Source organism: Eublepharis macularius, chromosome 11 (genome assembly GCF_028583425.1).
Source record: "Eublepharis macularius isolate TG4126 chromosome 11, MPM_Emac_v1.0, whole genome shotgun sequence".
Lineage (NCBI taxonomy): Eukaryota > Metazoa > Chordata > Lepidosauria > Squamata > Eublepharidae > Eublepharis > Eublepharis macularius.
In genome coordinates this window covers 63,246,189-63,271,940 of record NC_072800.1, presented here as the reverse complement: position 1 = coordinate 63,271,940, position 25,752 = coordinate 63,246,189, and the positions used below count along the sequence as shown (strand labels likewise).

At 40.5% G+C, this 25,752-nt stretch overlaps 1 protein-coding gene across 1 annotated transcript in view; it reads left to right on the top strand.

Annotated features, from left to right (window-relative positions):
* Nucleotides 1-25,752, top strand: part of CDK14 (cyclin dependent kinase 14) — a 318,753-nt gene that overhangs the window by 212,169 nt on the left and 80,832 nt on the right. The window contains exons 11-12 of the mRNA XM_054992114.1: nt 7,052-7,115; nt 20,556-20,604. Of these exons, the coding sequence (XP_054848089.1) occupies nt 7,052-7,115; nt 20,556-20,604 (113 nt within the window). The remainder of the gene's footprint in view (nt 1-7,051; nt 7,116-20,555; nt 20,605-25,752) is intronic.

The window sequence follows — 25,752 nt, the reverse complement described above, 5'->3', positions numbered from 1 at the left end:
CTGAGTCATCCTGTAAGAGTTTCCCAGGGTGTGGAATGCTAATGGCGGGAGGCTTCACTGTATCCTGAGGAGGTTCTTTTGCATATGGATTGGTACTTGATGTGCTAATCTTCTCTGCAGGGCTATTGTCAGGGATAGAATGTTTTGTTAGCCTGGTGTTTTTCAGAACTGGCAACCATGCTCGGTTCATTCTTAAGGTTTCTTCTTTCCTGTTGAAGTTTTGCTTATGCTTGTGAATTTCAATGGCTTCCCTGTGCAGTCTGACAAAGTAGTTGGAAGTGTTGTCCAGTATTTTGGTGTCCTGGAATAAGATACTGTGCCCTGTTTGAGTTAGGCTATGTTCAGCCACTGCTGATTTTTCAGGTTGTCCAAGTCTGCAGTGTCTTGCATGTTCTTTTATTCTTGTCTGGATGCTACGCTTTGTGGTCCCGATGTAAACTTGTCCACAGCTGCAGGGTATACGGTATACTCCTGCAGAGGTTAGGGGGTCTCTACTGTCTTTTGCTGATCGTAGCATCTGTTGTATTTTTCGGGTGGGTCTGAATACTGCTTGAAGGTTATGCTTTTTCATAAGCTTTCCCATCTGATCAGTAATTCCTTTGATATATGGCAAAAACACTTTTCCTGTGGGAGACTGTTTTTCTTTGGTTGTTTGATTCATCCTGGGTTTGATTGCTCTTCGGATTTCATTTCTGGAGTAGCCATTTGCCTGAAGTGCGTGGTTTAGATGATTCATTTCCTCATTGAGAAAGTGCGGCTCACATATCCGTCTTGCACGATCCACTAATGTTTTCATTATGCCTCTTTTCTGTCGGGGATGGTGATTGGAGTTTTTGTGTAGGTACCGATCAGTGTGAGTTGGTTTCCTGTAGACCTTGTGACCTAACTGAAAGTTTGCTTTGCGGATGACCCAGGTATCCAGGAATGGGAGTTTTCCCTCGATTTCTTTCTCCATGGTGAATTGTATGTTCAGGTGGATGTTGTTGAGATGATTCAAAAACCCCATCAATTCTTCCTCCCCATGGCTCCAAATGATAAATGTATCATCCACAAACCGGAACCATACACTAGGTTTGTGGGGTGCTGATTCTAGAGCTGTTTTTTCAAAATGTTCCATGTAGAAGTTTGCTATAATTGGGCTGAGTGGGCTCCCCATGGCCACCCCATCCATCTGTTCATAGAATTCGTTGTCCCATTGGAAGTAACTGGTTGTCAGGCAATGGTGGAATAAGGCTGTTACATCCTCTGGGAAAATCTGATTAATAAGTGCAATAGTGTCTTTTACTGGAACCTTGGTAAACAGGGATACAACATCAAAACTGACAAGTATGTCTTGTGGATTGAGTTTCAGAGAACTGATTTTGTTGATGAAATCTGCTGAATCTTTGATGTAAGACGAGGTTTTCCCGATGTGGTCCTGCAGGAGATCTGCCAGATGTCTAGCTAATTCATATGTCGGTGAACCAATGGCACTCACAATGGGTCGGAGTGGGACTGAATCCTTATGTATTTTGGGGAGTCCATATAGTCTAGGTGGCTGTGCTTCAGTCTTGCATAGTTTTCTGTGCGTGTCGGGATGTAGTGAGGAAATCTTGATCAGCGCATTTGTTAGCCTGGTGATTTTGCAAGTGGGATCTCGTTTTAGTTTTTTGTAGGTGGAGGGGTCCAGGAGTTCCTTAATCTTAGTCTTCTTAATCTTCAGAGGAATACAAAAAGAAGATTAAGGAACTCCTGGACCCCTCCACAAGACATACTTGTCAGTTTTGATGTTGTATCCCTGTTTACCAAGGTTCCAGTAAAAGACACTATTGCACTTATTAATCAGATTTTCCCAGAGGATGTAACAGCCTTATTCCACCATTGCCTGACAACCAGTTACTTCCAATGGGACAACGAATTCTATGAACAGATGGATGGGGTGGCCATGGGGAGCCCACTCAGCCCAGTTATAGCAAACTTCTACATGGAACATTTTGAAAAAACAGCTCTAGAATCAGCACCCCACAAACCTAGTGTATGGTTCCGGTTTGTGGATGATACATTTATCATTTGGAGCCATGGGGAGGAAGAATTGATGGGGTTTTTGAATCATCTCAACAACATCCACCTGAACATACAATTCACCATGGAGAAAGAAATCGAGGGAAAACTCCCATTCCTGGATACCTGGGTCATCCGCAAAGCAAACTTTCAGTTAGGTCACAAGGTCTACAGGAAACCAACTCACACTGATCGGTACCTACACAAAACTCCAATCACCATCCCCGACAGAAAAGAGGCATAATGAAAACATTAGTGGATCGTGCAAGACGGATATGTGAGCCGCACTTTCTCAATGAGGAAATGAATCATCTAAACCACGCACTTCAGGCAAATGGCTACTCCAGAAATGAAATCCGAAGAGCAATCAAACCCAGGATGAATCAAACAACCAAAGAAAAACAGTCTCCCACAGGAAAAGTGTTTTTGCCATATATCAAAGGAATTACTGATCAGATGGGAAAGCTTATGAAAAAGCATAACCTTCAAGCAGTATTCAGACCCACCCGAAAAATACAACAGATGCTACGATCAGCAAAAGACAGTAGAGACCCCCTAACCTCTGCAGGAGTATACCGTATACCCTGCAGCTGTGGACAAGTTTACATCGGGACCACAAAGCGTAGCATCCAGACAAGAATAAAAGAACATGCAAGACACTGCAGACTTGGACAACCTGAAAAATCAGCAGTGGCTGAACATAGCCTAACTCAAACAGGGCACAGTATCTTATTCCAGGACACCAAAATACTGGACAACACTTCCAACTACTTTGTCAGACTGCACAGGGAAGCCATTGAAATTCACAAGCATAAGCAAAACTTCAACAGGAAAGAAGAAACCTTAAGAATGAACCGAGCATGGTTGCCAGTTCTGAAAAACACCAGGCTAACAAAACATTCTATCCCTGACAATAGCCCTGCAGAGAAGATTAGCACATCAAGTACCAATCCATATGCAAAAGAACCTCCTCAGGATACAGTGAAGCCTCCCGCCATTAGCATTCCACACCCTGGGAAACTCTTACAGGATGACTCAGCTCAACCCCACCCCTCCTGAGTAGATACAAATGACCTACATCTCTTCTCTTTTCCACACTGTGACACTGAGAGATCTCTGTCTTTTGGTGCTACACCTCTGAAGATGCCAGCCACAGCTGCTGGCGAAACGTCAGGAACTACAATGCCAAGACCACGGCAATACAGCCCGAAAAACCCACAACAACCATCTCCCTCTATTGTTGTCTTCCACCAGTGGGTGAAGACTTTTTTGTTAGTTTGAGCATACCTCCAGCCAGCAGCGGCACCAGGGTTTTCGGCGCTAGCAGCCAGCTGGCGGGCCGGGTGCTCCTGCACGCGCACACGCACCGGCCTGCGTGATGACATCACGTGTGACGTCATCACGGGAGTGCGCGCCCCGCTGACCCGATCGCTGCGGCGGGCGGCTGGGACGGTGCACGGGTGGCTTCCGAGCTCTCCCGCTCGGTTGCCTGCGCCACCGCAGATGCCTGCCCATGGCTGCTGCACCCGGCCGGGGGCATGTGCTGGTGGTGGCGGCAGCGGGGGGGGGATAGGAGGCTGCAGCTCTGTGGCACACGCTCCCACCCCCCGTGCCTCCTCTGGCGCTCCCTCTAGGACCCCGCGCCCTGAGGCCACCGCCTACCTGGCCTCAATGGGCGTGCCGGCCCTGCCTTCAGCAATGTTTATTGGCCCTCTTCCCTTGTGTTGTTACGTGTGTTCGTGTATTTATGATTGTACTGAATTGTTTATTTTATATATACTTTCTTTTAAAAGCCACTTTATTGTTGAAATGTTTTAAATTTTGTGACCTTGTAGGAGGACCCTATTTGAGAAGACAGCATAGAAATGTTTTAAATAAATAAATATGCAAAGAGGACTCTCATTATGGATTCTGTAGCAGTCTTCTTCTCTACAGCTTACCTTTTACTTTTGTATCACTAGAAGGAATGCCTATCATTTTGACAAAATCAGACTGCAGAATAGCCACTTGTATCTTATTGTTAAGGAAAATGAAGGCTATCTTTCTAATATGCCAGATTTGCTAGTTGTGCAGATGCAGAAAGAGGAGCATAGGTAGGATGGCGTGGATCCTTTTGTTTACGTCTGAGGTCCCATTATAAACAGATGTGTGGTATGTCGAGTGTTAGTTTTGAATTTTTAAGTTTTCCATGTTGCCAAATACTCAATATGTCAGTCTTATATTGTTTTAACTGTGAAATCAGGAGACAGCCTATGATGGATAGGGTTATAGTGCCCCTGAAGGAATGGGATTCCATCTTGGTAATGCCATTAGAGCCCTTCTGCAACCCATCTGGATATTTTCAAGCCCCAAAGACTCTTGTATTTCAGCATACTTCTAGTCATCATTGCTCCTGTTTTGGTTGTCACTGCCTGTTCCTTTCTTATCTTTAAGTGCTACTGTGTATTTAGTGTCTTTAATTTGGTGTTATCTCCTGCTTTGTTAGGTTGATTTTATATGACTATTGATTTTTATATGGTATTTTGATATAAGTTTTTATATTGCTCATTTGTGGGTTGTATACTTTTAGTAGCAAGGCAGTATATAACTCTTAAATAAATAATTTATTGGTCTTTTTCCTTTTGGAGAAGGGATGTTATATTGCAATTGTCTTGTCTGTCTGAGAATCTCTGCATATTAGATTATATTTCCTGGCATAAAATTTGTTGTCTCTCTCTTTTATGCATGTGAAGAGTGTAATAGGGCCTGATAGATTTATTTCCTCTGAACAGAGCTAAAGCTTATCGTGAGAGAAATGAATGGTATCCACTTCTTGCCTTCTCTGTCTTTCTTGCTTAAATATTGTTTGACATTAAACTGTCATAAATTGCAAATTGCAGAGAGGCAGCATAGATGCAATTGTCACTCTAAAGACACTCAGTCAATATGCATAATAGGCACCTATGGGTGAGCTTTTTTAACCTTTCCAGATAAGCCAAGAGTTATTCTGAAGAATATAATTTCTTTATGATCCTTAATGTCCTCCTGTTATGACCTCTAGTTGTAAGAAAGAAATGTACTTTGATTATTATTCATTAAAACATGTTAAAGCCTTTCCAACAAGAGCGCTAAAGGAGTTTTATATAGATAAAATAAGGCTTTAAAATAACAATTAAAAACACCGTTAAGAATCTAATACTGAAGAGCAGTCAGTCAGTACCAAAAGATTGTGTGTTAATTTCATATAAAGCATTTATAAGCCTGCCTGTCTTGCAAATAGCTGGTATTGAATTTGAGTAGCAGCAATAAAAACAATACAAAAACCTAAAGATAACAAAATTAAAACAATCCATCAGAATAAAAGCTTTAAATTTCAAGGTACTGCCACTCACAGAACTATCATTTTGAAACATTGTCCTTTGAGCAGTTTTTAGAATATAATCTAGACAATATTTTTAATGGGGTGGGGGGGCTGGGCAGTTCCTGGGAAGAGCATTCTAAGGATAAGCTCCATCATAGAAAAGAACCTGATATGTGTTCTCTGTGATTTAACCTGAGGAAGAATGGAACAACTCTGTCTAAAGACACAAGAAGGCAAATTAGGAGAAGATGCTCCTACGATATCATGCAGGACTGTAACTGTAATGGTGACTGTCTTTTTCCTAGGTTCTGCAATGAATCTCCATCCAGAATTTGAGAAGTTGTTAAAGGAAAATATATTGAGTAACACTGGTTCTTAAATACTTTGGTCTCTTAAAATCCAATAATAAATTACTTATTTATTTCTTTATCATGTACAGAAAGTGAAGACTAACTTGCGTCTTTTCCTTCTCATTCTGCACCTATAATTATTGCTTCACCACCTACTGCTTACATAGTCAAAAGCATGCCTAATTGAATCTGTAGCAGCATGAGGTTTTGAGAAAGTGAGGGGATGGTAATTCCCAAAGAGACTCCCGTATAAAGCTATAGAGGCAATATTATGAAAATGGCAAAATCTAAGAAAATTGTGAAATACTTGGATTGTGAAAACATGCTTGGTATTTATTTATTAAAATATTTACACCTCACCTTTCCTCTTGGCTCAGTAAATTGGTATGCATCTATTGTGACTGTCAGTAATTTGGGTGTTGCTTGATTCTTGGAGGCACCAGTATCTTAGCTAGTTGTCTTTCCACCTCTGCTCTATTGCTTTGTTTTCTTGATTGTAAAATATTTTTTCTTAGAAAACAGTGGAAAGGTTACAAACAAAATAAGAGCCGGAAAATTCATTCAGAGCAACTGTCATTCTTTAATTTTTAGCATCCAGTAAAATAGGTTCTAGTGTATGAAAGCGTGGGCTCCAATAAATTTTTTACCATTTATATTGCCACAGTATTCTATTGCTGTTTTTTTTCAGTGAGTTGGAGTTTCCAAAGTGCTTTCTAACCTGCTACATTGTCTGGCAGCAAGTTGCTTGGGAGTGGAGCAATTTCTAATTTAAGTCCTCTGGCTCCCTCTTCTGGCCACAGTCAGGCATGTAATATATTTGCAATTTTACTGATCTTTCCAAATAATCCCATTAGGTAGGTTATGCGAAACTAGAATAAGGTGACATATTGAGCTTTAACTGAATCCAAGTGGACTACTAAAAAGCTTTTACTATCTTACTATCACTATATGAGGTTTGCTTTCAAAAGCGAATATAATGATTAGGTTACCAAGTAATAAACATTTTGGTTATATTTAAGTAACTGAGAGCATTTGTGTGCGTGTTCTGCTAATTACGGCTCCTGTTTGTGTCTGCTCAATGTGTAAATTTCAACTCTTGTTGTGTGGTGCAGAATAATGGCTCTGCATTCTAGCTGTAAATCCTCTGAGGACCCTAGCTGCTTGTAAAACATGAATGATCGTCTCTCGTTGTTTTGCTGTAGTAAATCCTATAACACTTGCAGCAAATTGATGAACTTCCATCAATGATTTAAGCTCTTGCATTAAGTGGCCATCTGCATTGTATACTCAGCATAGTTTTTTTTTTCCCCTCTGCTCATAGGTACTTGGGACCCCAAATGAAGATACCTGGCCTGGAGTTCATTCTCTACCCCATTTTAAGCCTGGTAGGTTTCAAGACATTTGTGCAAGAAAAGAAGACCTGTGAGGACACATGGGGGAGGGAAGATTTCATTCTTTCTCCCCTATCAAACTAACTTCTGGCCCCACACGTATGGTACCAGTAGCCAGGTATCCTGCACACTTTCAGATGCAAGCTGTTGCATACAATCCTGCTTGCCAGAATATCAATGGTGACTTGGGGCTGAAAACTCACAAGCCACCGCTGATCACATGGCTGATCTTCTGCCTCCCCGGTAACCTCTCACCACATTCCTGTCTCATTCCGTCCCCCAAGCCCTTACAATGACAGCTGTTCACCCTGACCATGCTCTCTCTCTCTCTCTCTCTCTCTCTCTCTCACTCACTCACTCACTCACTCACTCACTCTCACTCTCACTCTCACTCTGCAGTTTCCATTTCCACACACATTCCTGCTTTCTCTCTCAACTCTTTTCTATTGTCAGATGAGCATTTCTTTCCCCCAGCAAGGTCTGTGCAGATGTTGCTCTTCTGGTTTGGGATGCAATTGGAGGGCTTAATTCCTCCATTTAAACAAAAAAAAGTGATTTTTCTGCATGCTTCAGGGTTCCCTGGGGATCGCAGAAAAAACTCACCTATCCATACATAGTCTCGTAGTGTGGATTTTTTGATCCACATTTTAGGTCCAGATCAGAATTAGAAATATAATATTAAAACATCATCAGATACCCTTTTTAAAACGTACTGGCACTTGTTTTAAAGGGCATATGCTGTGCTATTGCAGACAATCATGTTGTTCAAATGATACTCTGTATATAATAAATGCTGTTCTGTTGGTTTTTTCATCACAGTTTACACATATTGAATTTGCTTTTACCGTATCAGTATTATGAACAGAGGTACAATTCACATTTTAAGGCCAGAGCAGCAGTGTGTGTTGTGGCAGTGTTCAAACGCCCCTTTTAAGATCTTTTAAAGTCTTTTTAAAATAAGTTCCTTTAAGAGTGTTGTACACCTCATATACCTAATGAGAAGATCCATTTGATTGTTAGTAAGACTAGTTACTGTCGAGCTAACAGATCAAGATGGGTATCCATGTTAGTCTGTTCTGTAGCAGTAGAAAAGAGCAAGAGTCCAGTAGCACCTATAAGACTAACAAAATTAGTGGTAGGGTATGAGCTTTCATGAGTCACAGCTCACTTCTTCAGAAGGATCCAACGAACAAATGTTGTTAGTCTTATAGATGCTACTGGACTCTTGCTCTTTTCCACTGTGGAGCTAATAAGATTGTCAGAGAGAAATGCTTCTGAAGTCTGCATGCATATTCACTGTCATCCCCAAATAGTATTCCTGAATATACAGTAAAAAGCTTTGTTAGGCAGCACCCATGGGAAATTGGGTTGTCAGTTAACCAAATATGCCGATTAATGAAGCTTTTACCCAGTACGTAGCCAAGACATTCAGGTAGCATTACAGGTATCAGAGTATCAGTTAACAAAGTTTTTATGGCAGATTGAATACAGATTGTTTTAAGATCTGCTCATTCTTATACATACTTGATACTTTTTTTTTGTACTGTCCACATGGTACCATAACATTAACAGGTGAAATATTATTTTGTACAGATAGGGATGTAATATAAGATGTATCTAATTAATGAACAATAAATCAGTAGGAATCTGAGAAAAAGATTAGATGGTATTTTCTCAGTCTATATTCTTTGTTAATTCACTCATTTTCGCTGGCAATTTATCTAGACGTTACTATTTCTAGTTTCTAGGCATGATATACAATGCTACATTAAATAAAAATGGGCTTGTGAAAAAGCAGTACAAGTTGCACAACCCACATATTGAAAACTATTTAAAAAATCTGACTTGCTAGACTTGCACCTTAATTTTTTTAAAACATCCATTAGTCTGTATAAAGAGAATTCTTGGTGCATATAGTATACATAACACATTTTTTCCAAACATAATTGAGTTTAAGCCATGCCTCTGTGTGAGCCATGATGCCACACCACGCACCGCAAGCTAACCAAAGTTGATTAGTACTGGCTATGGAATACAGCTTCCTGGGAATCTCAAATTTTATTTTGACAAGTGAACTGTTGCTTGTGGCTGTCCGGGTAAAATAGTTGAAGAGCCTTTTGCCTCCCAAAGCATATGCTGTGTCCTAGTCAGCGGGATTCAGGCTGCCCTCTCTCTCCCTCTGGCAGTTTCTAGCTGAGCCAGAAGTCTCAGGGGAAGCAGGTGTTGGTTGCATGAGCTGCTTGCATCCTCCACCCTAGATGAAGGGCAGGCTGGCCTCTCACTTCCTCCATTATCTTCAGGCAATACTAGAAAGTTCAGAAGAGAGTACACCCAGCAGTGCTTACAATTCATAGCAATGAACTGATGGAGCCATGCTTGTTTTCCTTTTTCTGTAGAACAAATTGTTTTAAACCATAAGATTAAGACGATACGGTATTATGGAAAGAGATTTGTTTTAGAACATTTTCAAGACAGATTTTTTTTCCTTTGAGAATGTTGAAATAAATAGTGAAGTGCTTTGGAAAGTCTATGTAAAAAAAGTGTGTTGACAGTAGATGGCAGAAGAAGCCCTTATCTTAATTGTCTCAGTTTGAGCTTATAGTTTGAGTATATGTGTAATTTTTTATATAAGGGAAAGGAAATTCAATAAATTGAAAATAGCCATTGTTTTAGACATGTGGCTCTGATTAAAATCAGATATTTCATTTGTTATGTCTATGTGCCATCTGTTAAATGGTGTACTTGGGAACCTAGAGGTCAGTGCCAGAAAACGGCCATTGTGAATGTTTTTACTCTTTCCATAATGTTACATAAAGTATTTCTTGTTCTATCTGCTTTTTTTTGCATCTTCAAGGTAAATATTGTCCTGCTGGTAGCTATTCACCTATGGCGCCTGTTCCTCATATGCTGAATTCCTCTTGCCATAAGGTCAGTCTAGCGACCTTGCAATGGCTGAGTAGTAAAGCACATCCTTTGAATGGAGGTGGTTTCAAATTTAGTCCCAATGGGAAAATACAGTCTCTCAAGTAAATGGTGTCAGGAAGGACCTTTCTGTCTGAAACCCTGAAGAGTTGCTTCCATTCCAAGTAGCCAGTACTGAGCCAGATGGACCAAGGGTTTGAGTTTGTGCTGGGAAACTATGCAGATCTGTCTTTTTATTCTTGGATATGCTCCAGTGATGTAGAAAGAGCAGGGTGAGTCTGACTGGTGGTGAAAAGGGCATGCGTGTGAGAAGTACAGAAGTTTCTCCTGCTGCTTTCTCTACACTGCCTTCCCACCAGTGCTGCTCTTCTGATTTTGCATATCTGGTTCTGAAAGTTTGTTACAAAAGAGAATCACTTGGAGAGGAAAACTACAGGAAGAAGCTTTGGTCGAGAAGAAGTTTCTCCCCTCTCCAATGCACTGATTTTGCAATTAAAATTGGAGACCCCTGCACGCGCTTTTTTGCCATGTGCCCTGGTGAAAAAAAGATTCCTTTTGCCCTTCCCAAAACATTTAAGAGAGAGAGAAAATGACTTGAAGGAGGGAAGGAACTAGTCAAGTCCTATGTGGAATAAAAAAAATACTCCTCTAGAAATCTGTGATTGCTCATTTGAACCCTCTTGCTCGTGCTCTCTTAGCCATTCTGCTCCATCCCTACCCCCCCCTTTTCCATGTGTGATTGGAGCATATTTACACAGCTCTGCTTACATCCTGCCTAGTTTGGCCCTTATACATTAGCAAAGTCTTCATCTCCTCTGTGAATACTTCCTTGTATCCAAAGAATAATTCTTACACTTCAGTGCAAAGTGGTTAACACCTCTATATTAATCAGTGAGGGAAAAAGCATGGTACTTTAGGAGAATTAGACGGTTGAGGTTATATTTCTTAACTGATGAAATGGTACGACTCCCACATACTCTCTACGAATATGGGCCCTTCTCAAGCAGAGAAGGTGTGACATTAAAGAAAAAAACGAGTCACATGGAGAATCTCAGCACAAGTGTTGCAGATCCCTGGATGAAGTCTGTTACTCTGTTTGTCCTGCATGTAATTGGGAAGATATATGCCCATACATAGGCTTTAAATAATATGCCCTCTACATGACAGATGTGTATTTGTGTGCCTAGTTCCACTCTCTGTGTAGAAGGTTTGTTTTGTTTTCCTTTCCAGCTCTAATTGGTATGGATAACAAAAAAACTATGCGGGAAAACACTGATGAAGAGAATGCTAGCATCTGCTCAAAGGAGGCTTTGATGCCTAAGCTTTGTTACTTTTACAGCTAAAAACAAGGGATTTTGAACAGAAGGTAAAAGCAATAAACAGCTACTGTGCTAACATTACCGGCAACTTAATTAAATATCTGTGCCATTTCAAACTACTAAGCAGGGTTTAAAACTAATTTCATCTTAATCACTTATTAGCATCCTAATTTAAGAAACTCTTTATTTCCCACAAACTGTGGTTCAGTGTGATGAACACAGTGATGAGACAATTTTCCTTCTGGGAAAGTCGGATAATAATCTGCTGTAGGCAGAAGCTGTGTCAAGACTGGTCTAAGACTTAGTCTGTACTGGTATCACAGGAAATCATCTACAGTCTGTACAAAACTGCTGTGTCATGCCTTGTACCCCAATACAAATGTTAACAGAAGTATTTTTAAAAAGACACTTTTCAAGGCACTTATTCATGTTCATATCCTTCCCTGTGAATGGGAGTGAATAGGGGGCGACCAGTTCCAATATTCTTTTTATAGACCTACAAGGCAAGTCAATTAATATTTGTTCATTATAGAACATGCTCCTCTTCTTTTTATATCCAAAGTAATATATTGATAGTTTTTACACCCTTAGATACATTGCATTTAGGAACAGAGCACTAAAAGTGCCTTTAAGGAAGCATTCTGTTTTCTTCCTCTTTCTTGATATAGAAGGACTAGCAGGGTGATAGTACCATACAGACACCCAAACAGTTAGTGGGATTAATAAGCAACTAATTGACGATTTAGTAAAACACAAATACAGACAATGAGATACAAATGCATCTCCAATATTAAAAATGCCAGAAAAATCTGGCACAGACTGGTGAAAACGTTCAAGTGGATAAGAGGAATCAGAAGCAGAACCTGCTTTAAATATTTGATGGTAAGTAGCAGTAGCTTGCTTCCACCATTGCTGATTACTCATACACTCAAATGGCTGTTTGGTGCTACAGTGTCACTCACCACACAGCCATTTGAGTGTACGAGTGATTTGAGTGCTGTAGGGGAGATAGATGGTACACTTACACTACACTACACTAGCTCTACACTAACAGATTGGTAGTGTTAGGCACTCCTGGGAAAATGCAGTTTGGGTAGCTGCCCAAGGGTGTGGTCTGTGGTGCCATCTTTCCACAGGAGGACAATAGAGGGTGAGTTAAGAGGGAAGGTACAATATTCCAAGTATTATTTCTTCACCCAGTAGGACCAAGTTCATGATTCACAAGAGAAAGAGACGGGAGCAGGGCTTTTTTTCAGCGGGAAGGCGGTGGAATGGAGTTCCGGAACCTCTTGAAAATGGTCACATGGCTGGTGGTCCCGCCCCCTGATCTCCAGGCAGAGGGGAGTTTAGATTGCCCTCTGTTTGGAGATCGGGGCGGGGCCACCAGCCATGTGACCATTTTCGCAGAGGGCAATTTGAACTTCTAAAAACTCCCCCCTTGTTCCAGCTGACCCAAAGGGACGTCTTTGGCCCTGGGAGCATGTGTGCACTTTGCGCGCGCACATGTGGTACCAGGGGCATCATCTCCTGCCAAGAGTTGCCCCCTGTGCTGGCAACCCACTGAGTTCCACCACCTCTTTTCCCAGGAAAAAAAGCCCTGGACGAGAGAAAGGTACAAAGGAATGCAAGGGAATTGAGCCTCTGTTGCTTTCCAACTCCCTACCCCCAAAGTCAGACTCAGCTTCTTCTTGTCTGCTTCTGGAGGCATTATCAGAGGTTGGAGCAGGGAAAGTCTTTTCCTGTTATTGAGCTAAATCTTGAAGCTAGGATAGGCAATGGGAGTACAGAGGGGGCAGTGGGGGAAGTGTTAAAATGTTCCAGTAACAAAGTAAAGGAAAAAGCTGGCACCTTTGATACAACCCTTGAAGCACTGCCGGGGGGGGGGGGCGGGGCAGGGCAGTTGAAACTTAAGAAAGAATGCCGGATGAAAATACTAAAATAACAGATGCTGAAAAGATCTAATATACCAGCCAGTGGATTTTGAACAGTAGTTATCTGGTAATGTCTCTGTGTAATATAGCTTGTGGTTCTTTGGATGCTGGCCATTATCTTTACTATCCATAGGTGTCAGCGCTCGTCCCAGGCACTGCTGCATTGGGCGCTGGGGTGCCTGACAATCTAACGCTGGGGGGGGGGGTCATCAGGGATACTGCAGGACCCTGCTCTGTGGAAGGAGGGGCAGTATACATCACCCTGATTCCCTCTCAGTCCACTCGCTGGCCTGCTCAACCTGACCCAGCTACCACTCTCATTCCCCTCCACCTCCTCCCTCACCAACCTTCCTTTTCCTCCTTGCATATTCCTACTCCTTTGCTTTCAATCACCTCCACTCCACTCCATCACTCCTACACAACCCACCATGAACTCTCTCCTGAGTCAGCTTTTACAGGGTTTTCTCCACCTTCCCCCGCCCTTCCTTCCAGGCTCCTTCCCTCTCCTGATGCTGCCCAGCTGGGCCTTCCCTCAGGTGTGCCTCCTTTCCCTCTTCCCTTCTGCCTCAATCTTTCCTGCAGGGACAGGGCTGGCAGGGCCCTTCCAGGTGATGCGGTGCAGCCTCCTGTGTCTTTGCTCACAAGGAGCTGGGCTGGTCTCCTGGAGTTCAGCCAGCTCCCTTCGGTGGCTGGGGTTGCTGGTTTCTCCTAGGGCTTGGGCAGGGGCTTCCAGTACCTCTACCCCCTTGTTGGCACCCTGGACAGGTGTGGGTGCCTCGTGCCCTTTGGGGTGGGGTTGGGCAGCGTGCCCCTGGCTGGTCTCTCTTTCTGGTTCCCTTTCCCCTTCCCTTGCTGTTGTATGGAGCTTCCCCCCCCGCTCCCTGGGGCTTCCTGTGCCTGCCACCAGCGTTCCATCAGCTTTCAGGTAAGGGGGCAGTGGCAAGTCTGGGGTGCTTGGGGTACTCGCCCCCAGACAATAGGTGTAAAAACAAGTTCCCAACATGTCTTCCCACTTGGGCATCACCAAAAACACAGAACCAAAGAACAGGTTCTTCAGATAAGATGCAGCTTGATTCTTAATGGCTGAGATCACTAAGGTCTGGGAGCAGCAGATTTAGTCCCAGTGCACTTTTACTTTCTTGCAGATAAGTGAGTACTTTTTTCTGCTGGAATTAGTGACAGCTAAAGTGCTGCGGTTGAGGGTGCCTTAGTTGTTAGGCTTTTCTGCCCCTGTTGATACTAGTTATTAAAAAGTCTTCACCTGTCTGCAGAGCGCCACTTAGGAGCTCAGCTTCCGGTTTATTCATAAACTGTCATTTGAATACTCATGGCACTTAGGTGATATTAACGCATTCTGATTTAACATAAGTTCCTTATTTTGAACATAGAATACAGGTTGTTAGATCTCTGTCCTTTGCATTCCATTGCCTAACCAGACCTAATCCAAGGATTATCAGAGAAGCAGTGCCTCTGTCTCCTAAATCTGTATTACACCGTTAGGCAATAAACAACGCAGTAGGAGGGGAGATGAAAGAAGAAAAGAACTGCTTTAAAAGGTCCTCAGACAATTAATTAAATCTACTACAGTCCTATACCTGTTATAAAAAGTGCCCTCTTGCACACTTCTGTTTCGCTACATTCCTATTTCCGTTTAGAAAATGTCCTCCTGAACAATTTCGTTTTATACTATCTATGAAGCGACAGAAGTGTTGGAGCCTTCCCAAGTTCCTCAGGCAGGCCATTCCACAAGAGCAAAATAACAAGAGTGATCATGAACACTAACTAAGCAAACACAATGAATGCATATAATCATATATCCACTTCATAAGAATTTTCACAAGCATATTGTTTAATCACTTAAAGAGACATATACTCATAAACATCAACAGCCTCCAAGACCTATTGTACAATATATTGGACTTCTTATGAACTCAGCACTTTGGTGCACAACTTTTGAATGGTCATTGCTGGCATATTGCCTTCATAGAATGAATTTATGTCTATTAGTCGGGCTGTTGCAATATTGAATTTAGAGTTTACAGGATTATTTTAAATTAATTACTGCATTTATGCACCAGCACTTTTGTACATTCTTGGGTGTCTTCTTGTGTGTATAGGTCTTGGAGGCTGTTGATGTTTATGAGTATGTGTCTCTTTAAGTGATTAAATAATATGCTTGTGAAAATTCTTATGAAGTGGATATATGTATTAATTGTGTTTGCTTAGTTAGCGTTCACATTAACTCTTGTTATTTTGCTATTCTCGTGATACTCACTATTTGGTTATATCATTCCGCAAGAGCAACAACAGAGTCTGCTCACGTATGAGCTGCTGTTTTTCTTACCCATTTACAGGGTGGCACCTTCAGAAGGCTTTGTTCCAGATGAGCACAGCAGGATATATTGGAGCAAGTAACGGTCTTTTAGATATATGAACATGAAGGGCTTTGTAGGTAATAAAAGCACCTTGAACTGAACCCAGGAACTAATCAGTAACCAATTAGTAATTGCAGAACAGGAGTGATAGGCATGTTCCAGATTGCTTGTGACAGCAATTAGCTGGGGAATTTGGTACTAGCTGGTGTTTCTGAGTTGTTTTCTAGGGCAGGCCAATATAGAGTTCATTGTATAGTCTAGCCTTGAGGTTCCTGTGGCATTGATTCATGTAGCAAGTAATCTTTCAGGTGGTGTCGGGGGGAGGGGCAGGACATCACATCAACCATTACCACCCCAAATCCACAACAGTTCTCTCTCTTTCCAACCCACACTTAGCAATTCCCAGGCAGCCGTCTCCATTTTTCTCTAGTACAAATTGCAAGTTAAAGAAACACTAATAGGATCTGTCCCTGAGCACAAACAAAACAGGCCACCAATCCAACCATCACCACCTATACTGGAAGGCCTTGGGGGAAAGCTTGATAGTTACATCTGAGATTTGTTGTTGCACTTTTAATGGTGACTATATTTTATATTTTTATTCTGCAAGCTACCTTTTGTGTTCATTTCAACAGAAAGCAGCCTATACAGTCACTAATTGGCTTAAAGCATCTTGTAATTTGGGTAAACAAATCTATGTATTGTTGAATATACAAAGACTATTTATATGAATTAGAAGATGTTGAGAGAAGAAAGATCTGCCCTGCTGGATTCGGTGTTTTGACATTTCTATGTTGCCATCAGGATGCGGTTACTTAATTTGCCCAACGTATAGATATCTTTATTGCACAAGATTAAAGTAGGACAGTATTTTCTTATTCAATTGCTTTATTTGACTAGAGATTTGATGAAGTAGTTTATAGGCATGTTGGAGACAGAAATGAGTAAATAGGCTGATCTGCCCCAGGAGATTTGGGCCAATAATTGGGCAGCCAGAGACCACAATTTTGCTGCAAGTGACGTAGTTTGAAATTCAGGAGATATAAAATCCTCTTTTTCCTCAAAAAGGATTATTTTCCCCCTCAGAGGTTTGTAAATGTGTTGCATACTGAATTGCTCTAAGAAAGGTTTAGAGCAGGGCATGAGGCTTTTTAGAATTTTGAATTAAAAATATGTAAATGAAGGGCACACTCATTTCTCTGTTTCCAACCCATTTGGTCCAGAGTAAGTTACAGTTGCAAGATAAATTTTGGTTAAAAAATGATTTCGACTCTCAGCACTGCAGATAAATTGTTCCTCTTTCTGTTGTCTGGTTGAGGCAATACACGGGCTCTGCAAGTGATATGGGGGGTGGGGGGAGATAACACATGACTTTCACATATATGGGCTTCTCTTCAGCTGCCAGTAAGATTGAACTATTTTATTCTGTCCTATGATGAAAATCAAAAGATTCAGCTTTTTAGATTTCCTTTCTTGTATCTTGGCATATCATTGTTTAATTTAGACTTCCCTCACATGTTGGAGTACTTTCTTTGGGGGCAATCAACAGTTACATGTAATAATAGCCCAAGAGCCTCTACTCCTTTGTAAATACTTCACAGGAGAGAGTGATGCAAATCAAACAAAGAGTAGGAGAGGAAAGGTCCCTTAACCCTACTTTAGGCATCTAGTTTTGTTCGGAAACACTCCCCTTTCCAAGCAACTATTACACTTTTACGCTTACAGTAGTTCCAAACTAGTCCTTGTTTACCCGGTAAATGGTTTTGAATAATTGGGTGGGTACAGAAGTAAGGAAATATGTTATATTCCTTATGCTGACAGCCATTCAGCCTTAAGCTGTAGGAAGCATCTAGCATCTAGCTAGTTGGGCTATGTGAGAGTGCATGGTGGGATATGCATTTTTAATATTCCATTTCACAACTACCACATTGTGAGATTGTGAAAACCTGTCATCTGGAAGTACTTTTTCTTTCTTACTGTGCAATGTATGCCGTTTGGAAAGCAAGAATATTGGCCCTCGCCTTTTTTCCTTGACCACAGTACCAAACGCATCTAAAGGGGAACAACTTGCTTGAGAGAATTCTTTGTGGAAGCCTGAAGGTCATGGGGTAAAGACTTAATAAAGTCACAGTTGCTAACATGGGCCAGACTAAAAGGGAACAATGTACAGTTGCAAATTACAAAACAAAGGGAAAAGAGGGGTGATTTCTGAAAATTCCTGGGTACAGCGTGACGGTCTCTGATTTTAGAAATTCTAGTTCTTGTCCGGATTTGGTATCTTTGGCACTTCAGTTTTGTGCCAGTTCCTTTGCATATCCGGCTTCCTTACATTAAAATAAGCTAATGTGCAAATGTTGTAAGTGTTAACCATATTAATTTATGTAGTGCTGGATCCTTTCAACACGTTGATTCAGAAATTATGCATTAATGTGTTACTTTCTTTAATTGCTTCATTGCTTATATAATTTTGCAAATGCTATTTTCTCTCCTTTTAACAAGGCAGATGCTTTAGCAAGGTGGCATTTCAAAATTGCAGGCTTTCTCAGTGTTTTGTTAAAATAAGCTTGAAAATACTGCTGATCACTTAAGCATCAGTATCTTTGTCAGTCCTTGTCAGTACTTGGCATTGATTTGTCTGTCATTTCTTATCTCGGTCCTGCTGCTCAGTCAATGTGTTGTATGTTTTCCAGCTTGATAAATAATTATTTTGTCCCTGGCCAATGTGTACATACCTTCAGACTCTGTGTTATAATGATGATGTGCCATGTAATAACAACAACAACATTCTATTTATATACCTCCCCTCAGGATAACACTCAGAGCGGTTTACAAGGTGTGTTATTATAATCCTCATGACAATCACCCTGTGAGGTGGGTGGGGCTGAGAGAGCTCTAAGACAACTGTGACTGACCTAAGGTCGCCCAGCTGGCTTCAAGCGGAGGAGTGGGGAATCAAACCCGTTTTTCCAGATTAGAATCCTGCTGCTCTTAACCACTACACCAAGCTATGTAAAGGTGCTAAAGGGAAAAAAGCAATCATTTCCTGTAATTCTATTCTATATACAAAAATATATTTATTATTTATTTTATTTTATTCGATTTATACCCCGCCCTCCCCACAAATGGGCTCATTTATACTTGATAAGTTTCTCCCAGTCCATAGATAGGGTGTTATTGTGGATCTCGTTCATACTACAAAATCCTTACTGTGCATGTACTTTGCTTAGAGTAGGTTTCAGGGTATGAAAATGACCTCCTACATACATCAGATCTCTGGATTAGGGCCATGTCTACATTAGTTTAAGACATTTATGATCATGGTCCTCCACAGCAGCTTCCTGCATATGTAGAAGAGGCAATCTGTGTATGGAATCTGCTTCTTGCATTAAAATTACCCCATAATAGATCACGGCACAATTAAAAGATCCACATAAGCTTAAAAGTTCTCATTCCATTCCTATATTCTAACTAGGTTGCATAACAAGCATGTGTGTCCTGAACTCCATTGTTCCAGCTAGTGCAGTTAACACTCTGTGTGATAGAGGCTATGCAAGGTAAAAATGGTTTTGTACTAGATAGATGTGAGACACAGTGTGGTTTAGTGGTTAGAGTATCAGACTACGATCTGGGAGACTCAGGTTCTCAAATCCTTGCTCTATCATGGAAGCGTGATCTTGGGCCAGTCGCATACTTGTAGCCTAACCTACTGTGAGGATATAATAGAGAAAAGTAGAATAATGCAAGCAAATGAAATAAAATTAAATTGAATAAAACATTTACATGGGGGGGGTGGTTCTATTCATATCAAACCCATTATGTGTACACCTGATGCAACTTGTGTGTAAGCTGTGTGCAGATATTACAGTCACATGTGGATGCCCAGCATGGGTTGAGGCAGAGCTGATTCTGCTTCTTCATATTGTGTATGGCCTCTGATATAATGCAAAATAATTGCTAAGGAAGCTTAACTATAGACTGCTGTGTTATGTAAATTGTCAAAAAGTATGCCTTGTGATTGGCTGGTAAACAGAATCCATCTTTTATGTGACTATTGCAGTTGCTTGGATTTATGTAACATGCCTGTATAGTTCTAATGCTGGTGAAATATTAACATTGCAATACTAAGAAGAGTTACTCCAGTTTAAGCTCATTAGGAAAACACTGTAAATTTATGTTGAAGGTCTCCATAGCAATCTAAAGAATGCTAAGAATAGTAGGAATGGAAGCCAACCTTAAGATCTTAGTCTCTGTGTTATGTTTCCCTTGCTATGCAGTAAGCGACCCACATCAAGCAAGTTGGGGCAGGCTTAGCTTTCATTCAAAGAAAGAGCACTACATCTCTTCCCTAGTAATCACTGTAGAATGCCACCCCTTCCTCCTGCAGTGGAAGACTAGGCAAAATCACTGCTCTTTCTTCTCATGTTGGTGGCTGAGAAGCATGTAAAATAAAGAACTTTTGTTTCCTGAGCTATTATTATGGGCAAGGAAACAAGTAATTACTGTAATTATGGAATTGTGGTTATTCTTATCCAAGCAGAGGTTTACGTGAGCAGCATACCTCCCAGTTTGTCTCCAAAATATGCTGTATGAGCCTGGGTTTCAGTTAATCTTTCTTCCTGTTGTTGTTATAAATTAGTTCATTAAGGTTTGGAACCACAGAACAAAATGTCAAACTGAATACGTTTATGTTAAAGAAACATAATCTGCCTTTTTTGAAGTTTTTTGATCGATTAGTGTTTCTTGAGCACTTCTGTTTGACATTTTCCCATATTAAATCAATTAATAGATGAGCCAGGTGATAAGCAGAATACATCTTAGAATATTTTAAATACATTTCCTTTACAGTTTTATACAAAAACTAAATCTTTCTTTTTCCTGTTGTTGCAGACCGCTTTACGCAGTACAGTGCTAAAAACCTCAGGCAAGCCTGGAATAAGTAAGTCTTCACTGATCTTTTGCTATTTACTAATCCTATATAGAGATGCAGTCCCTTCTTCATTTTTGGTTATTGTATGGATTTCTAATGCCAGAAGTGACCCAGTTTATTCTTTACCACAAAGTTTGAGTTTCCGTGCCGCCTTTGTTTAGCATTTCCACCCTGCACTGCAGAAAATGAACAATGCCCCAAAGCAAAGTTTTAAATAGGAAGGGATGATGGAGATGGCTGGAGAGTGTGGCTTAAGAACAGAATAGCTGGAAATACTCATTTTCCTAAAAGTGATCTTAAACATTTCTGCCAATCCACAGTTCTGTATAAACTGCTATACTGAAACTTCAGAGCCCTTGACATCATTCAAATAGGATTGGCTTTAAAAGTCTGATTTGCATAAGGAATACATTTATGGTAAACAGTTACTAAACATTTATTAAACACAGTGTCTTTTTTATTTCTGAATTAACAGATCTGATCATGTAAAAAAGCCCCATATTGTTGTTATAAACCATCTTAACATATTTTCAATATTCTCTATGTTGTGGTGAAAAAAAGATTTGTAATTCACTTTAAATGGGTGTGAATAAGTACGTGAAAGTTATAATATACAGAGGAACAATGGGAAAGCTTTAATTCTCCATATTTTAATAAATGTTAAAGAAACGTGTAAAGAGTTTTCTCCTTTAAATCTGAATGTTTGTTAGGGTTATATATATATATGCATATATATGTGTGTACTCTTAATAATCTGTATATTAACAATTTAATTAAAAACATTCTGGTTTTGTTAGTTGTGAAATTTTCACATATAGATAACAAGAACAAGACACCATAGAAATTACTTGTTTTCCAACTGTCAAAATTACTTGAAGAGTATACTTTTTTGTTTATAACACATGGGTTACATTTAGATAAAATTTTGATAGGGCTAAAACCCTATGATACCTTATAAATTGGCTCTGAAAGTTAGCACAGGAAGTATACCGGAAGGGTGACTGGTTGAAAAATCACATACCTTAGACGTGGTTCCCTGCACTGGACTGCTAAGGATCTGATTAGGAGGATAGAATTGAGATCCTTGCCATGGTCAAATCCCTGTCTGCTTGAAACCTTGTTGGTGTAGTCCTCCCTCTTTGCAAAGGTGGAAAATAATTAAGACAATTAATCATCCAAGCATTATGGGTTCCAGTTACTTTCTAAAATGCTGTCAGAGATTTGTCTAAATAGAGACTCTGGATTCCCTGCTGGTGGTCTGGAATACAGAGCTGTCAAATGGTAATAGACAGGATCCTTCCCTGGTGTCCTCTCCCCCATCTTGAAACTCTTCTGCTGTGCAGTACACCATGGATCTCTATGATTTTGAAGCAGGTTGAGAAATGGCAGGAGCATCATTTATGGAAGACTCTAGCAGGGTAAGACACCAAAGATCCCATTTGTGGGCAGCAAAGAAGACAGTCTTCCCCATTGTCACTACATCAGCTCAGTAGTGCTTTTCAGAATTGCTCATGGTCTGTTTAAAGTAGCCCTATGGCACAGAGTGGTAAGTTGCAGTACTGCAGTCCAAGCTCTGCTCACAACCTGAGTTCGATCCCAGCAGAAGCTGGGTTCAAGTAGCCGGCTCAAGGTTGACTCAGCCTTCCATCCTTCCAAGGTCGGTAAAATGAGTACCCAGTTTCCTGGGGGTAAAGTGTAGATGACTGGGGAAGGTAATGGCAAACCACCCCGTACAAAGTCTGCCAAGAAAATGTCGTGATGTGACGTCCCCCCATGGGTCAGTCATGACTTGGTGCTTGCACAGGGGACTACCTTTACCTACCTTACATGGTCTGTTTACATGCACATCTGACCCAATGGTAAAGGGTATTTCAGTAGCTTGTAACATTTTTGCAATATTCTTTGCTGATAAAATTTCTTATCCGATCTGGCTTATGCACTTTCTAAAAAACCTTGTGTTAATGTTGTTGGAAATACCCAATTGTCCAAGATTGCTTGGATCTTTTCAGATTGTTCTCCCTGACTGATATGGACAGGTCCTTTGTATGGTGAAGGCCACTTGTAAACTTTGCCCTTCCTGGCTGATTAAATCTTGCATGGAGAAATTTAGAATTCCTTTGGCCAGGATAATTAATACTTTTCTAGGTCAGGGTCATCGTCCAAAGAAGTTGAATGAAGTGGTGGTAGATTTCTGTTGAAAAAGCCGCCTTTCATAAAAATAGGCTAGTCTCTTGAACTCTCCCTTTGGGGCAACATAATTGAGTGAGTGGTAGCAGAGCTGGCATTCCTGAATGACACTTCTTCCCTTGATCCTTTTCAGTCTGGGTTTTATCCTGGTTATGGGGCAAGCACTGCTTTAGCAGCACTGGTGGATGATCTGTGACTTCAAGTTGGCTGCTTTTGATACAGTTGATTGTGCCCTTCTGTCAGACAGTTTAGAGTAGGGATTTGGAGTGTTTAGAACCATCCTATTGGTTTCAGACTTTTCCATATGAAAGATGACTGTGTGTTTCCACTGAAGAGGTTAATTGAACAGTGTGAGAACAAATGTGTGATGCAATCCAACATTCATTACAGTTTTTTTCAAAAAAGCATTTTCATTATGATCTTAGATACAATACTGGTTTTGTGTGGGGTTTTCTTAGCAGTTGATAGCTTCTGTCAGTCTCTTTGAGCAAATAAAGAAGGTGAGGTAGAAATATTTAAATAAACAAAACCCTACTTAAAATGTAGCTTGATTTGACAGCATGTTGACCTGAGCAGTGTCTTAAACACTGTTTTAATATTGGCAATGTTCAGTGCTGTTTATCCTTGTGTAGAGAAAGCAAACACAATGTGCAAAAGTGCATTAGGGTCATGTAAAGCTTTCTGCTTCATTAGGAACTATAGTACATAAACATGGGAAATGCCTTTCAAAAAGGCAGATATACCTTGTGATTCACTGCCTATCAGTCTGACGTCTGGGGGAGCTGTGCATATGAATTGTGCCTGTCTTGGGTTTGTATAGTGTGGCTGTTTGCTGCGCTAAACCCAAAAACATACTGCTCCCCAGCTAAGCAGTATGTCTGTGCCCTAATAACTCTGTTGAACCCACCTGTACCCTAAGTTTAGAGAAAGAAAGAAAACACATTAGTTGAAATTCAGGGGTTATCCAACCTAGAGTTCTGTTATCCCACTCTTCATATTTCTGAATCTGAAAATTTTACAGTTTACAAACTTTACACTTTAATGTTTCTAAATTTAAGCTTTTTGTAGTTATGCTTTTTAAAAACTATGTATATATAAATTTAAAGTTAATTGTAGGTTTATAAAATGTAATTTGCTATTTATGTTTAAATGCTTAAAGTTTTATAGTTAATACTCTAAGTATTTTATAGTGACACTTCATAGTTACATTTATATGTTTAAAGAGTTATATCGCTTTCACAGTTATAGAATGCTGACAATTTATTACGTAACTTTAATTTGCAATGTTTTGTAAGTTTACAAATTTATAATTTTGTACTTTGTACTGGAAAGGCCTGCAGTTGCTATGTAGAAAGGATTGCAAAAAATAAAAATTTATTTTCCCAAAAATTTATTTTCCTAATAACTCTGTTAATGATGTGGGCAAACCTTTCAAGGTGGCCATAATCTGCCTCAGCCTCAGAAGGCCAGTATTGTGCATTGTTTGCTGCCTCCAACCTTACCAGGTCCCCGCATTAAATGAGAAATGGTTCTTCTCCAACATATCCAGTGACGTGCCAGAGAACGGAGTGCCCACTCAACAGCCAAGACTGGTGTACGCTTAAAATAACAATGCACACCAGTGGGGCAGGCCTCACCAGGTAGTTGAGGGTCCTATGCTTTAGAGGCTCTCAAATCCTAGAACTGGTCTTATTTTTGGAATTGTAAAAGTTGAATCTCTAAAGACATCCCTAAAGTACACCATGAATCATGAGGGCATCACTGGTGCATGGAGCTAAGCTGTAGGATTGTTTTACTGTTCAGAAGAAAATCTTTTAAAAGCGCCTCTGTAATGGCTGTTGATATGTAGCCGTCAGAAAATTTTTACTTCTGGGGTAGTAGGGACTGTGAATGTTAAGTTAATCAGCAGGGTGCTGCCAATAACTTGTGTGTGTGTGTCTGTGTGTGTGTGTGTGCGCGCGCGTGCGCGCTGAACAGGGATGATGAAATGGTCATTCCTTTAATCTCTGCACATTTGACTTCAGTTTGCTTACTTGTGTGGGCTTGCTATGTCATTGTAGACACAGAATAATTTCAGTATTTACAAAATTCAGTACGAGACCTTACTCCTGTTTAAAATAGCTCAAACCTACACTGCTCATTCCCAGTCGGGTGGTCTATCATATTTCTTATATGCAGTGTATAAACTGAGGCAGCTGTTTTGTCAAAGAAAATTCGGGTACTTCCTATGGTGAGATCTGAGTTTACAACCACAAGTTCTATGCGCGTCAAAAAATAAAAGATCATTTTGGACACTGGGGGGAGCACTTGAGTTAGCTCAGTATCCAATACTGGAAACTGCAAGCCTTGAAAAGAAAAACATTTGTCATAATGTAATACTTCTATTTTTATTCCCGTGCTAAATGATTCTCTTTAGCCACTTAAAGTCAACTGTTCAATAAATTCTGCATCATAAACCAGTTTTTCTTAAATCTGTGAAGTATGAAAGATTATCTTTATTGTAGAGAGTCTCCTTGATATTTCTCAGAAAGATATATTCTCCCTCCTTTAATTAAAAGCTTTTTTTCTTTACCTCTATGGCTTCTGTTAAGAGATTCAAATGCAAATGAGAGCTACACATATCTGCCTAGAAACTGATTGTAGTGTGTACTTTATCAATCGGCAAACTAAACGATGTATGCTTCTTTTTCTTTCTTTTTTCCCCCTCTACTTTTTACTGGATACGTCTCATTATACTGCAGAGTAGGGCACCAACCAGGTTCAGCAGTTTGCTGTAACCTAATATCCTGGAGGTTTTCAATATAGAAAGTGTACCTGATTTGGCTTTGGAACTCTTTCAAATGCCCTGAATTTCACAACGTTTGCTGGGGCCTCTGCAAAATGGTGTAAGGCGCAATGGCCGTATCCTCAGCAGCAGGAAAGAATATTGGTAGCCAAGGTTTCCAAGTCTCCCACCATGGCCAGGTTAGC